This window comes from Lathamus discolor, chromosome Z (genome assembly GCF_037157495.1).
Source record: "Lathamus discolor isolate bLatDis1 chromosome Z, bLatDis1.hap1, whole genome shotgun sequence".
Lineage (NCBI taxonomy): Eukaryota > Metazoa > Chordata > Aves > Psittaciformes > Psittacidae > Lathamus > Lathamus discolor.
The window spans coordinates 35,919,262-35,935,906 of record NC_088909.1 but is presented as its reverse complement, the minus strand read 5'-3'; the positions used below and the strand labels follow the sequence as shown (position 1 = coordinate 35,935,906).

Genomic DNA, 16,645 nt, shown 5'->3' with positions numbered 1-16,645 from the left:
AAACAAAAAGCCACATTATAACTACCTACAACCACTATGCTTCACTACATTTAACCAACAGAGAGGCTGCCCTGACTTAATGAAGTCATCCATTAAAGACACTTTTTCAGGTTGATTAATCAGGAGATTAAAGATGGATTTTGCTCAATAGGAATCAGTTGTACAAAACATCCAACAGAAAAAGCAATCCCTGTTATTTCTATTATTATTAAAGCACAATCTAGAGTGATAGAAGACAGAAGACACATTTGTGGGCATACCTTTGCTTGGAATTCTCATCCTTGTAAGCAATTTTGTAAAAGCCGTAATAGGTATCTGATAAATTAGATGAATATGCTATGTTGACAGTATAATTCTGTCCTACAAGGAGAGCCTCAGGAGCCATGACTGCAATCTGGTCATGCAGTGGATATTCCAGGAATTCAGCTGGCTTTTCTTGATGCCCTCCTGCTGAAGTAATAGTTGCCTTGGTGATATTAAGCCCTGAACTATGAAGTACAATCTTCCAAGTTACATGGATGATTTTAACCACTATCTTTACAGAGCCTGAAAATTTCAGAGTAGTTAGGTTTGGTTGCAAGACAAGATCATAATGAAGTGGTACAACATCAGAAGGAAGTCTAATGTTTGCCCATGGAAATAGTTTCCCATTGGTTGCCAAGGGGTATATTAGTTCGATCGTATGATTTTTTTTATGGCAGCCTTCTTTGGTAAAGGTACATTTTGGAAGAAGATAAATCACCATTATTAATGCGACTGCAATCACAAGAGTAACTGTGCAAACCACCATGGTCCTTGTAGAGGGCAGTGAACATGATCCATTTGAACTTTGTCTATAGACAGACATGTTGTTCCGGAGACTGGAGCTTCTGTTCATGAAGGACATCCCCAGCAATTTTGCTGATGACTCATAATCCTCTTCATCATCATCCATTTCATGCTCTCCAAGGCCACGCACCAAGAGCCGCGAGCTCCTCGGCTCATATTCCACTTCATCAGGCTCCAGGGGATGTAAACAAGGCTCTTTTGCCAAGTCAACAACGTCAGGCTCTTCTTCAAACATGCTGTTTTCAATCATATTCCTGGGTAACTGAATTTGATCTGAAAAAGAAAAGACCGTATGTTACATGATAAACAAAAGTCATGGTTATAATGCCTCAGATATAGTTTACTGAATTACAAAATGGGAAACACTTTTACAGAACATGCAATCAAGAGGTCAATTTTCTCTCTCAGGTTTGTTTCTAAAAAACTTTCCTGTGCTTTTCTGCCTACCATAATTTCTCATTCAATATCTCCAAAAAATGCTTCCGCTCTGCATACTCAATCATGTCTTGCACCATAACCAGGTATCAGCTATACCACTACACAGCACTCCCATTTAGAATCACAGAATGGTTTGGCTGGGAAGGGACCTTAAGATCATCCAGTTCCAAACCCCCTGTACATGTCCCCCAGACAGAGCACCTTCCACTAGACCAGGTTGCTCAAAGTCGCATCCAGCCTGGCCTTGAACATTGCGGGGATGGGGCAGCCATGGCTCCTCTGGGCAACCTGTGCCAGCACCTCACCATGGTCTCAGTAAATAATTTCTTCCTTATATCTAACCTTAACTTCCCCAGTTTAAGCTTAAACTTACTACCCCTTGCCCTATCGCTGACGAATCCCTGACAGTCCCTGACAAAGAGTCCCTCCCCAGCATCCTTGTAGCCCCCCTTCAGACACTGGAAGGCTGCTATGAGGTCTCCATGCAGCCTTCTCTTCTCCAGGCTGAAAAGCCCCAACTTTCTCAGCCTATCTTCATATGGGAGGTGCTCCAGCCCCTTATCACCCTCATTCATTGATGTCAGTGTCTTGGCTATATTATTACTACCCCAGTAAACTGTATTTGTATTCAACTAAATTAGTCAAGATGGAATATACTTCCATTTGCAGGATAAAAAATAGGCAGCCAATACAGTTTTAGAGGAGTTTCTGAATATAATAGTTAATGAGTTCTTTAATAAAGGCAAAAATCTGTCAATGTGCTGACAGCTCCACAAACAGAATATCCATTTGACATTTTTAATCTTCATTTTCACATATACCCAAAAAAAAGATGAAAAGTATTCCTCAAATAAAAATAGCAGTATAAAAATTATTGTTCCAATAGATACCTTCTCATACAACCCTTGAAAAAATCCATGCAGGTAAAAAGTTAAACCAGTGCCAATCGGATTTTGTCTCCACAAAATTTGTCCTTGATAGATAACATAACTGAACATAAAAGAAGAACTGAAATTCATACAAAATTTTAAAAGTATCAGATACCTTCATACTCCACATGCAGTTATATTTTAATCAAAGTTCTGGTCATGTCTATAATTGTTTATATAAAAGGTTATCTTTCAACTAACCTACTGAAAAGTAGAAAAAAATTAAAAACACTTGTGGAAATAAAAATTGGACATGGACATCCAAAAGTAGCCAACTTCTGAGCAAGATACATTTTTCATCCTGTATTTAATACAAAGTACTATGAACAACATAGAAAGGATGTTAACTGGCTTTTCTCAGGACACCACAGAGTTGTCTAGAGAACAAAACAACTTAAATAGAAAAGCCCAAGAAATCCCACTACCCCAGTGTTTTAGGGTCTTGACATTACACTTGAGTTAACCCCCTCTCACAGCTTCTATGGGACAAGACAAAACTCTTGTCTGACTGCAAGGCTTCAGAATGAAACTAATCTCTTTCAGACGTGAAGGTCTACTTATAATTGAACAATAATCCGCCACCTTTTAGGTTCCCAGAATGAGAAAGATAATTTTTTCTTTTGATTTAAACATACTGAAAAGCAGGTTGATTTTTATTGATTTCTGATAAAAATACACATATTGCCAATCTATATAGAACGTACAATATCAGTGTTTCTAGAATACATTAGTGATTTTCTCTATACTGCTAAAGTCCCATCCAATAACTGAGGATATTATAAAGAAACAACATTAATAATTTCAGGACTATAACTATATATGGCTGCTTGATAGGATCTAAGATGTTGAAACAGACTAATGTAAGATAGTGGGAGGGTAAAGATTTGTGGTTCAGTAGTAACCTTTTTTTTTTCCCCCTTTTTTTTTTTAAAGTCAGGTTTCTATATGGCTGAAATTCTCATAGGTGAAAATAAAACATCTTAAAGAAAAGATGGCAAGAATGTTTTCAAACCAGATATACAAAACTCCTCAACATTTACTTTAAAATGTACCAAGACTTCCTGTTTCAAGGGTACAAACTCCAAAAATGGTGGCGTCTGTAGCTATAACACTGAAAAGGATGGAGTAAGAATTTTTACTCTAGCCTATGTTCTACTACGCTTTTCACTTTGCATAGTATCTGTGTAATAAATCTCTGATGATACTAGCCTGACAGTTATCCTAGAGTTAGACTGACAAGACTGTTCAGATACCTTCAAAACAAATATGAGTTTTGTAAATCAGCACCTTGCATCTCCAACAAAAAACTACTGGGTTACTTGGGTGGGAAAAAAAAAAAGTCAACCTTGAACATTTCCCTGCAAAGGCCTTAAAATAAGGAAAAAGAAAATAAAAAAAATCCTGCTCCACAAAAGTCAGTAGAAGGAAGGTGCACTGGTCAATCTGATCAAGCAATACAGAGATGGATGAAAGCAGGTAGATTGCTGGAATTTGGATCTACCTGCTCACCCTTTGTCTCATTGTAAACATGCTGCTCTTAGTAGCAATACGATCATAGGGTCACAAGATACCTGGAGTTGGAAGTGATTTCAGGAAGTCAGCTACTCCAACCTCCAGGCAAAAAGCAGCTTCTGAAAGTTTCTGTCCCTATGGCATTTCCCAGAACAATGTTCATGTTCCACCCTTTAGGCTGTGGTTGCAGTTTACTTGTCCAGCACTATGGTCTCTACACTGCAGCATGTGCACTTACATGCCAGATTGGAAGCCTCACAGAGTAAAGAAAGAGGGTAGAGAGCTAAGTTTCAAGTGAACACATAGATAAACTAGAGCAGAAAAATTAACGGAAAGACAAAGTATTGTGCAACAGAAGCTTTTTTATAATTCCTCTGCCCAAAAATAGTTTATCAAGAATTCACTAAACCACTTGTAACAGAGATTCCAATTATTCCCTCTGCTGGCTGCTTTTCAAATCTGCTGTCTAGGTTCAATCAAACTTGAAAACAGACCAAATTTCTTCAATTCCCAAAGCAATCCCACCCAAAACCAACCAGCTGCTGGTGGAAGACACCCAAACCAATATCTGCTATGTAGAAAAGGGAGGTATTAAGACTCACATCTCAACCACTCCAAAAGGCAGAAGACAACACAGCTCCAGCACCAGCCATAGCATGTGCTGCTGCATGGCCAGCAAAAGAGGTAGATGACAGGGGAGGCACTGCAGAAGGAAGGAGGAGAAAGATAAAGAGTATAAATCTGGCAGAAAGCAGGCTTTATCAGCTGTGTTGCTAATAGAACAGTTTGCTTTTTGAACAGCTTATTCTCTAGTAAGTTTTTTCCTAAAGCCAACTATCAAAGTATTTTAAAAAGTTGCATGCAAGCACTCTTTCAGTCAAAAAGAATTATACAAAATAATCTCCAACTGAAACTAGGATAGAAAAGCTACAACAAAAGTTAGTTTCAAGGCAACTCACATTTTTAATACCTAAAAGACATTCATTTCCATGAAAACAACAGTTACAACCAATTTCTGCTGAAGCATTTGCAAAAACTGGAAGCAATCAAAGTCTTGGTTCTTCTGTAGTGATGAAAATCTGTAAAATCAGAACTTTACTGAAGATCAAGGGCAACACCGGACTACCATTCCGCACTGGAGAGCATATAGACAAGGTATCAAAAGCTTACTGGAGTTACGCATGTGCATTTACAGAAGCATAGAAATCAGGCTACTTTTTGGAGAGGAGCCATGGCAAACGTATAAATTTTTTACACTCAGATTAACTCCAGATTGTTTGTTCCATGCTGGTTCACTGGGATTTATAATATTATAGCACGAATCATCAGTCATATTAATTGAACTCTTACAACCTCTTAATTTTAATCCATGAGCTGCTACAATACAGCTAAAAGCCCATGGGAAAGACAAAAAAACATATTCTTAAACAAAAACAAGTCATTAGGAATAAGCAGCAGCCCGAGGAACATGACTGCAACCATCACATTTCAGTGTGATCTTTCACACCAAGCATGGCCAAGACACAAACATTCCAATTCAAGACATATGCACTGCACATGCATTCAGATTCCAAATATGACACACAAAAACTTGGTATAACTGCAATACTAGGGAATTTAATCTGTAAAGAAGCTGCACATTCCAGTGAACTACCACTGCCACGCCAGAGGCTGCAGGCACACTAGAGGCATTTGTGGTCATGCAAGTCTACAATTAGGGAAGTACCGATCTGAGCTGCTAAAAGGCACTACAAAAAAATTATCTGTCATGAGGCATGAAAATGTAAATTGAAGTCTGTACTAAACACAAGGAAAAACAAGGAGTAAAAAAAGAAAAAAAAAAAAGTCACAGGGCTGAGTATTGTTGCTCCCCAATTTGCATTAATTAAATGATGCTAAAAGCATAAAGCTTAAGCTTTAGCATGCCCCAGTGAAAGTGTCAGTGTTTGCTGGAGTCAAAACCAGTTCCTACAGAGTGTTTGTTTGTTTTGTTTAATTTGGGGGGGGTTGTTTGTTTCATGAATGTGAGATCAAGTACTGCAGTAATGAGCTTCTGCACACACACTGGAGCAGAATTCTGCCAGTTGTTCTGTATCATGGAAATTAAAACAATACATGATTATGTATTTTAAGACCCTCTCTTACCTTAAATTGCCATAAGAAACAGGAGCTGAGAGCATAATCTCATGTAAGTCCCTGTTTATTAGTCTTGGGTGCTTGTAAAAGGCTTTCTGAAAGTGTCTTCCTGACTTTTAAGGAAAGCACAAATGCATTTTCTTCAGCAGGCTGACGAACCACATGCATCAATTACTTTCCAACATTTACTAGTTACGTTTATACAGAGATAATCAGACTATCACTGATACGTCTTTAAATTTTTACTTTCATGTCATCAACAAAAAGAGTGTGGTTAATTTACTGAATATTTTACTTATTCAACTGGCAAAAAAAAATACAGGGTTTTTTTAACATTTATCTGAAGGTCAATAGAGATAACTGAAGAATTTAAAGCTAACCAATACAAGCTTATTCTAGACTTTGATAACCAAGACAGGCATATTGTCATAGCATCACAGACTGGTTTGGGTTGGAAGAGACCTTGAAGCTCATTCAGTTCCAACCATCCATGGGCAGGGACACCTTCCACTAGGCCCGGCTGCTCAAAACCCCATCTAATCTGGCCTTGAACACTACCAGGGGTGGGGCAGCCACAGCTTCTCTGGGCAACCTGTGCCAGCGCCTCACCACCCTCATAGTAAAGAATTTCTTCCTAGTATCTAATCTTTATCTACTCTCTGACAGCCTAAAGCCATTTCTCCTGGTGCTATCGCTACATGCCCTTGTAAAATGTCCCTCTCCAAGTTTCTTGTAGGACCCCTTCAGTACAGGAATGCTGCTATAAGGTCTCCCTGGAGCCTGCTCTTCTCCAGGCTACATAATGTCCATTCACATCTTAGCAAATATTTTTAAATTTCAATCTGGTATTTCTTCCACAGTGAAAAGCAGGGGAAGTGGAGGGAAGGGAAGAGGAGGGAGGTGTTTTGAATTATATTTTGCTCTTTGGGCACTACTGAGAGAGAAAACCTTCTACAACTCCCAGAAACATTAAGCCAACTTTCCATTCTCAGCCAGGGATTGAACAAAACACAGGATGGGAAAGAGGGCTCTGAACTTTAATGTTAGACCATGGGGTTTGTGTTTCCTGTTTCCAATCTGATCTAGAGTATGTTTTGCAATTAAACATATAGAAGCTGTTTAACCCCAGAGGCCTAATAAAAAGGCCCTTAGCCTTGCAGGAACAAGACAAGACAGGAAATAGTGTGTCAAATTTCTTGAGCTACTGAACATCCATAGTCATTACTGCTGACTATCTTCTTCACTGTATCTGTCCACCAATTTCATGGCTGATAAATACCAGGCTCATCACAGCTGAAGTTGCAAAACACTTCTCTGCCAGTAACAGTTGTTCTGCGGAAAAATTTGTAGAGAACTTTGCAAAATATCTAATAGACTATGAGTCATACAGTCTGACAGGGTTTTTTGGTTTGTTTGTTTGGGGCTTTGCTGTTGTTCTTAAAGCAATAAATTCAAATTATCATACCTTCTCACCTAGAACAGTTTCTTAAAAAACAACCAATGTGCCTTCCAGATTGCTATTGTTAATTAATACAAACTTGACAACTTGTATGATAATACTATACAAACCATTTGTAGGTCACAAGCAAGTATTGCATGCTCATTGCTTCATAACTGGTAGTTCAGCTCACAGGAGTAATAATGTCTAAAGGTTATTGCCTGTGACTTGCAATGCAGCAACTTTTATATGGTTTTAACAGAGTAACAACATATCTCCCTTTTGTCAGCCTCATTATGTAGTAAGACAAACAACTTTGATAGAGAAAGACATGGCAGTGTGCCTGCATGGTAGCTCAAGAAATACTGAAATATAAATTGCTCCAAAACCCTACCCAGGTATCATGTATCAGCTTTGAAATCAGCTTCGTTACAGCCATGGGGTTAGAAGCAGTTCAGACACCAGATACTTTTCAGAAGGCATCCTAGGATCACTTCTTCCATTCATTCTCATAATTGCAAAAGCAGGTGAGAGAGCTGCAGACTGCACTGAGTGACAGACTGATCTATACAGCAGATGAACGTGCCCGGTGGGGTCTGTGAAATGCTTCTGCAAAAATACCACCAGGGTCATTCTAGAGCCAACCCTGAGGAACCTCCAAACAACAAGGTGTTCATACAGGCAGCTAACCTGGGTTGCTTTGCCCAGCAATGTACATATCCTTGTTCACACCACTGTTACAAGAAGGTACACACATTTCAGAACATATATACTGCTACTAGAAAAAGAAAGAAAATAGCAAAATTAGGGGAAAAGTTACAACAGAAATAAAACCCACAACCTTTTGCTCCTCTTTAGACAAAGCATATTTTTAATCACCAATTTTATTTAGAAAATAATAATTTCTTTAGATCATAGCCTTGCCAATGATACAACCCACATAGTAACAGTTCTAAACTCACATGAGGGTTTTTTGCCTTGATTGATCTTAATCCCACAATCATAATTTTTACAGATGAAAAGTTACCACAATACGGCCTACTCTTTTTGTGAAAAGGACCCAGGTTTGGCAAAGCCAAGGTTTAGAATCTACATATTGTTATTTTAGATATGCCACTGGAATGGCTTTCATGGCTTTGGGTATAAATGGGACGAGGAGGAAAATAATCACAAAGAACTTTTAAGTGCAAAGGATATTGACTCTCCTGCATTTTAACATTTCGTGTAGCCTCTTCTATTCCAGGCATCATCCCTCAGCACAGCACTAGCCTGAGCTTTTGCCAATCAAGACAGCTGCCAACAAGTCAGTTGCTGTGATGGAGCCTGCTAGCCTAATCAGTGTACCTAATGCAGGACAAACACAGCATTCCCACCATAAGCAGTTACAAGTAATTCTATTGATGGGTTAACAATTCTTTCTCTGTTCTCATGTTTCTCTACTTCCCTCATTATTCTAACCACCAAATTGCTTTTAACTTCATGGCAGGTGCTGGAATATTCTGTCCCAGATTTGTTCCTAGTACATCCAGACCCCAGCATTGTAAAATGCCAGCAAAACAAGGATGTAAATCTTAGCCCATCTGAATGGAGCCCAGATTGTTTCTCAGCTACACAGAGTGCATCCAAATTACTAAATTCATTTCTGAGCAGCCATTGCTATACAGGGAGTTCACAGAAATGCAGTAAAAGCAAATACATATCAAATGCATTGATAAAACAGGTTCCTGTTTAACTTAGCTGACACAAGAACACAAGACACAGATGCTACAACGCAGCTTTGTGGAAAAATACTATCCAGCAACATGCACTTCAACAACATAAAACTCACATATAGAAACAGATATAATCAGCATTTTTTTCTGTCAGTAATATTTGACTAAAGTAAAATGCTTGGGATATGCAAAACATGGGGGAGGGAGAGAAAACACTGAGATTCTGAGACTTTTTTATCTACTGTCTCACCAAAACAGATTACTCGGTCTGTTGATCAAGACTGAATATACAGTTTAAAACCAACAGGAACCCTTCTGCTCCATGACACAACAGTATGCAATACTGACAGCTAGGTGTATGCCTGTTGCTCCCAGCAGATTATGCACACAGAACATGCTTCTGCAATCTCCAATAACAGAATGGAATGGACCTTAAAATCATTTAGTTCCAAACCCCCTGCCATGGGCAGGGACACCTCACACTAGACCATGTCATCCCAGGGAAAATATATATATACTGAATTATATACTGAACAAAATTACACAAAGACAGAAAACATTGCTGAATAGTCAAGAACTAGCTGAAATTACTAGATTTTGCAAATGACATTTTTCTCTTTGTAAATTACATTACCTAACTTGAATAATTTCTAGCTTCTACAAAAAAAACCCACTTCTTCCCATGAAAGCCTTTTTATTTTGTTTACCAGTTTAGTTATGCAATTAACTTCAAAGTTTCTATTTCCTGTGTAAAAAAGATAAAAATAATCTAAGAATGTCAAAGTGAATATTCTTTATGTTTCAGCAGATCATCACAAGTGTTCTCTTCTGCAGTTACTTGTTTATGCACATCACCTGTCGTGAGAAATGCTGTAATAGTTCACTTTTACCTTTCCTTTCATCTCAAATAGAACAGTTCCGTGTTTAACATGTTAAACAGGAAACAGTGAAGTAATCTTTCAGAAACACATACAATCTAAAAATAAAAGCAAAAAGCTTGCAAAACATTTCACAATATTGTCAAAAGAGAGATGTCCAAATGACATGATATATCTCCTTTAGCCAGTATTTCACCTTTTTTTTTTTTTTTTTTTTTTTGTGGAGGGTTTAAAATTGTGTGGCTTGCAAATGACTAAATTCTGCTCATTAATTTTTAGTTACCAATTCAGAGGATTTGAGATCATATAACTTGGAAAAATAATTATGTGCAAACACAGTGAAGTTCTCCATGCACTTCTAATTACAGTTTGACAATTCACATTTCTGAAAAGGTCTCAGATTAAGAATGGTCATGCAAATTTGACAAAATTTATATAAAAAAATAAAATCTTACCAATAACCACTTCTGACACATTTACTAATTTACAACATTTCAGAGAAAGTTCAGACTGGGAATGAGGAAAAGGTTCTTCACTGAGAGGGTGGTTCATCACTGGAACAGGCTCCCCAGGGAAGTGGTCCCAGCACCAAGCCTGTCAGAGTTCAAGGAGCATCTGAACAGCATTCTCAGCCGTACGGTTTAGTTTTAGGTAGTCCTGAGAGGAGCAGGGAGTTGGACTCAATGATCCTTATAGGTCACTTCCAACTTGAGATAACCTATGATTAACTCAGTGATTCCAGGACCTAAGAATAGATCTGCAATTAACTGTTCTTCCAGAGCCACAGAACTCATACATTATCTTCAACCAAAGTCCTGGGCAGGAAAGAAGGCATAACAGAGAGCTCTCCAAAGAGGACTTGAGCTAAGTTTCCAGTACAGGGCTGGGGGCTGAAGTAAAAAATGAATCTTAAATATTTCTATTTAGGTTATCTGAATATTTCCACTGGAGAAACTATTCAAGCAATAAGAGTTCAGCACACCTGCTAGCATTTCTAGGAAAGGATTTCTTGACTTCTGAATTAGAAAAACAGTGATCTTTCATATCCACTTTAGTGCATTTGCTGCCTTAAAGACTGTTTTATAAAGTCTTTATATCCATTCTGAAACAGCACTACATCCATAAAGTAAAATAAGAAATTGTCTTCTTGACAGTTTGACAAATGGGCAACAAAGAGTTCCAAATCCAACTGAAATGCTTCAGAAAATCGTAAGGCTCAGTCTCTTCCCCCTGTTTTATAAGAGTAAAAGCCCCAAAGAACTCTGAGAGATACAAATATAATACTATAAGCTTCCTGTGACAACCACCTTTTTCTCTGAATTTACACAGCACTTTGTTCAGGAAATTAACATACAGATCCACAAACAGAACTCATTACTATTGCATAACTCAAACCAAAACCTTTCACTTACCATAAAGCATAGTTTATTTTAAAGATTTGATGCCCATAACAGCTTCAGACCACGAGCCAAAACAGTCTTTTCATCACTCATACAGGAATGCATATTACAACCCTGTGACTGTAATAAACTAAACCAAAAGATCAACTGCCTGTACAAACTGTACTATAAATATGGAAAAAAATTAAAAAACAAACAAAAACCACAGAACAAAAAATCCACAAAACAATGAAACAAACTCTCCAAACAAACAAACAAAAAAGGTCCATCTTGCTAGTTAAACCAACAAAACATACCCAGAGATCATGACCTTCAGACAGCAAATTTTTAGAGTATTTGAGAAAAGGGAAACACAAGGCAATGACAATATACTTCCCAAGTGAACAGAAAGTTTATTTTTTACTGCATGGTTTTTTTTCTGATTTTGGCAGAAGTTTTGTACTCTGATTCGGCAGGTCACTGAGGAGTTAAAATATAATGCAGCAAACTCTACCCTGTGTTTTAGCTATGGCTACCCAGCATGCTTGTAATTTAACAGACCAAGTCCCATCTATAATAAAAGAGCTGTATTTTCAACAGGAAAGCTGTTGCTTTACCCTGTGTCTTTTCTTAAGTCCATATTTGGCTATGGTTTTAAGACTAACCAAACATACTTGAGTTTCAGTTTGATCTGAGAGCTTAATTTCCTCTTCTGTCCTGGATCGATAGAATGTGTTACAAATACAGAAGCAGCGGTAACATGGACTTCACATGGCTTCTTTTCAGTCATAAGCACAAGCTCACACACTCTGTCAACAAACACTCTTGTATGCTTATCTCAAAACTGCAACCACAATGTTACTTTAAACATTATTATTCTGTCAATGCACCGACAGTTCTGAAAGGCTCCTGTTTCCGGGAACACCCTGAAACATTTTTTTAAACACCCTAAATCCTCCTGTATTTCATTTCTCCTTTCTTCCTTTGCTGTAATGAAACACTGTAGAAAGTGCTTCGGTCAGGGAAAAATGGCATAAACAGGGGGTTTGGGTCCTGCTTCTCATCAGAGTCATGATGGCCTTGGCATCATGCGGGTGCTTATGAGGGTTTTGCTTTCCACGGAGCAACACATAGTGAGAACGCACCTTGGTGCAGAAGTTGCCCAGGCTTCATGTTGTCCGTTATCCGCCAAAGTAGAGACTATGGCCAGGCAACAAGTACCGAGAAAGAGCAGGAGCCTCCTCTCACCTTCCAAGTTACAACACACGTGCGCCTAATTCACCCAACCAAAACAACACCTGAGGTGACTTCCACGCGAACAGCACGACTGAGGAGCCTTCCCTACTCCCCACGGCAAGCGGCTCCCGCTGGGAGCCCCCGCCGCGCCCGGGCCCTGCGGCGGGAGGCAAGGCAAGCCGGCCCGGCCCGGCCCGGGGAGGCCGTGGGCCTCCATCCCGAGCTCGGGGCGCGTCGCCGGGGTACTCACCACCGTGAAACGGCTGCATGTTCCCTCGCGGAGTGTGGCCTCCGTCCTCAACAGCGAAACTCCTGGTGAGAGGGGAGAAACGAAGCGGCGGCGCGGCCACGACTCTTCACTCCTCCTCCCGCAGCATGCTGCCAGGCCGGGCGCTGCCCCGGGCTGCTGCGGCACCTCACACCGCAGCTGATGTCGCCTGACCTGATCCCGCCCCTTCAGCGGCCGCGGATGCGCCCCTGCTCCGCGGCGTCCCAGCCCGCACCGACAGCCCTCTGCCCGGCCTCGGCGCCCGCTTCCCCCCCAGCCGCCCCGCCCAGTCCCTGCACAGATCCGCCCCCCGCCGACCACACGCTCTGGGCGCCGGCTCGCATCGCCACGCACGGCTCTCCGCTCGGTCCTTGCGGGAACGGGTGTCCCGGCGCCGGGCCCTGCCGGCTGCTCGCCGGGGGGTACGCCGGGGGTGCCGCGTCGCTGCAGAGGAGGGATGACCCGGGTGCAGGGCTCGGCTCCGGGACGCCGCGCAGAGGCTGCGCAGGGGACTGACAGCCGTGGCAACGCGCGGGGCCAGGCCAGCCTCTGCAGCGTGTCACCGTCAAGATTTAACCTTAATTTTCTATGTTTAGCCTTATTACTGCCTTACCACTACACTTCTGTCATCACGTGGCTGATTAAATACCTTTGTTGTACCTTCATATGGGAAAATTTTAACCCGATTGTTGGAAAAGAAGAAAACGGGTGTTGATTCAGAATCCAAAGGTTCAGTGTTTATTTTACCAAGTAAGAAATCTTACTTTTAACTGTCCTTAAGCGGGTAGGGGAGGGGATGGGGGCCAGGCATTCACAAGAGCTCGGACTCTGTTCCCAGTCCTGTACCTCTTCTCACTGTTACGCGAACCGGGAAGGCTATTTTTTTCACACCTTAGTCTTAAGTGTTTCAAATACTTAGTTACATTGACAACCCTGTGGCGTAAACTAGGTCGTAGTTACGACGTTTCACACTAAGCCCTTGGAGTTTAGTTCTAGCCCTAATGTAGAGCTGTATCAGTTTTAATTACTGTTTATGCACCAACATGTTTTTAGACACTCTTTAGCATGTAACAACCCATCCTCAAAAGAAAAACTTTATGAAATTATTACATCAGCAATGCATTTCTTTTAATATAATGGGATGTCCTGAGAGCTTTCTGTTCTAAGCACAGACCCTGCCTGGCCTATATTTAAATATATCAAGGAAACATTAACAACCATACAGGTGAGTCAGCCGGACTGGGATCCTACACAGTGTCATGCAGAGAGTGCAGAGAGGCCCTATTAATCTCTTTTTTTTAACAGCTTATCATTTGCTTTCACCATTCTTCATTTTTATCAATCCATAATTCTTCTCTGTGAAGAAGAACGGCTAAAATAAGATCATGCTCTAGTACACGTGTGGAAATTTCCATAACTGTATTTCCCTATTAAAATCAAGTTTTAAGAGAATACTATGGGAACTATTCATAGTTAGTATATATAGTTAGGTATAGAGGTCATTTCACAGGAGCACCTATTTGCATCTGCTCAGTATTACAAGAATAAGGGTTTCCATGTAATTTTGTATAACATTATTTAAAACACATTTAAACAGAATTGAAGCTCCAGCTTTGCAGGAGTTGTTAAAAACCTAGAATTTCTACAGTATGATTAAAAAAAAAAAAATCTCTGTCAAAAAGTTACAAATCCTTTTCACTATTAAACACCAATTTTAGTTATAGTTCAGTAGTAGGAGTGATTGATAAGAACAAAGAATGTTTGGGGCTTTTTCCCAGGCCTTAAGTAAATTACCACAATGGCTTTTTTTTTTTTTTTCTTCAGATGCAGAATATAACATTTCTTTAATTGCACAAAGTCCTAAATATATCCTTAAAACATCTGCTATGATTTATATTCCATCTTTTTTTGGCAGCCTCCATTCAGGAATATCTTAATTGAGGCTTTTCCATAGGGGAAAATAAGTTTGCTAGAAGCCCTGCCTCTTTCTCATCTTTGAAGACCTGCTTTCCCTAATAAATGCCTGAGTTATTTCAGCTTTTAAACAGCAGGAAACATGACTCAGAACTTCTTTGTTCTGGTTTATTTTTCTGGTGAGAGGAACAGAGTTTTGGCCACATGAATATTACAACTGTCAGGTAGACGCTTGGGTGTTTTTGACATAGTGGGAAGTCTCTTAATTTTTTTCTGTCAGGTCTGCACATAAGAAGAAGCTACGTTAAAATAGGATGTAGGGCTTTGTAGCTGAGAAGTTTCCATGACTCCAGAGTTTGAAGACAAGTGAGTTACCTCATCAGACTTGCTAAAACATGTCAGTTAGCTCAGAATCAAGTGTGGGACTGGTGAAACATTTGGCTGATGGCCTTAAAAGGAGATGAAAAAATTCCCCCAACAAATACTTGCACCTAAAGCTTGAGCAGAGATAAAGAATGGGGAAGCTGGCTTTATTCCTTGACTGAGGTAGCAAATACTACCGATTACTGTGTTTATTTCCTCCTTACTGTAAAGGGGTTTTTATTTAAAACTAAAAATCTTTCATTACTATATACATTACATAAACCTGACACACTTATGCCCTGCAAGCAAGAACTACATCTGTTAGTAACCACTGTCCGTTCAGAGTATTATCCCAAGGAATCCACAGGATGGTGTTTACAAAATAAATAGCCTTCTCAGCCTTCCTGTGTATCTTACCTGTTCAGATACCCTCACCTAGGAGAAACAGCTGCTACCACTGAAAAGTCATTGCTATGTATATTATGTTGTCACAAAACCTACCTTTCAGCAATACTTCCTAGATCTACATTCCTTTTTGAACAGAGCATAGTTAAATTACACAGTTACCTTGCCTCTTCCTGTGTCTCTTCCAGAAGCTTCAAGACCACTGCATTTATCTCAGGGAAAACATCTTAAAGGCAATAAATTTTCTACCAATTAGATGAAAATAGATCTGAGAGAATAGGTACCATAAGTGACTGAATAAGAGAAAAAAATCCATTGTGAACTATACAACAAAGAATCCTTGCAGAGGAACACTTATAATTGTGCATGTACAGGCACATACGAGAGGGAGCATTCAAGGATGCCAATGCAAGAAAAGTTTCTATCAATCAAGAATTTGCAATGAGTTAAGCTATGCAAAGACAACCACATCTCATTTAGCTCCACTGCTGACAAAACTATGTATTTTAATTGTTCTACTATGTATTTTCTTAGAATCCAGCAAATTCTTTATTCTTTGTGGCCTAGAACAAGGATTTGGCAGGATGCCAATTGCAGTCCCATTCTCAGCAGCCACGTAGAAATAAACAGCAGTGGCACATGAGCTCCTAGATGGATGACAGTGATACATTACAGATAAAAAAATAAAATAAAATACTCCCCCCCCAAAAAAAAAAAAAACCAACAAACAAAAAACAAACAAAACCCCACAAGTTCAAGACGTATTTTAAGAAGGAGAGGCTTGACAGGGTTAGAACATTAGAATGTTTCACTGTAGCATAGACCCTTTGCCTGTAAATGCTCTTCCTGCCTTGCTGTTTTAGTTTAATTCATAAAAATAAATAAACTACTGTAAAACTTCCACATCCTGGAATTAAATTGATGCATTTTTCTCTATTCCTTGCAACATTTCTAGTATGTTTGTATCTCACTTCTATACTCACACCTATTTTTTTGTGGCTTGGTTTTGGTTTTGTTTTGGGGTTTTTTTAAGGCATGTTGTCCTGGTTTGAGCAGCAGCAGTCAGTTTTCTCCTTCTTAGGAGCTGTGCTTTGATCTTTTGGCCTGGGAACAGTGCTGATAACGCCGATGTTTTCAGTTGCTGCTCGAATGTTTGGTCTGGCCAAGGACTTTCTGAGCCTCATGCTCTGCCAGGGAGGAGGGGAGGCC

At 39.8% G+C, this 16,645-nt stretch overlaps 1 protein-coding gene across 2 annotated transcripts in view; it reads right to left on the bottom strand.

Moving 5' to 3' along the window:
• Positions 1-13,009, bottom strand: part of LNPEP (leucyl and cystinyl aminopeptidase) — a 38,624-nt gene extending 25,615 nt beyond the window's left edge. Inside the window, exons 1-3 of one of the 2 annotated variants that reach the window (XM_065663517.1) lie at positions 12,737-13,009; positions 4,310-4,410; positions 261-1,101 (exon numbers count right to left, since the gene is read on the bottom strand). In XM_065663517.1, the coding sequence (XP_065519589.1) occupies positions 261-1,078 (818 nt within the window). In that variant the 5' untranslated portion in view covers positions 1,079-1,101; positions 4,310-4,410; positions 12,737-13,009. The remainder of the gene's footprint in view (positions 1-260; positions 1,102-4,309; positions 4,411-12,736) is intronic. The other variant, XM_065663516.1, reaches the window with a different exon arrangement.
• Between the last annotated feature and the right edge of the window lie 3,636 nt (positions 13,010-16,645).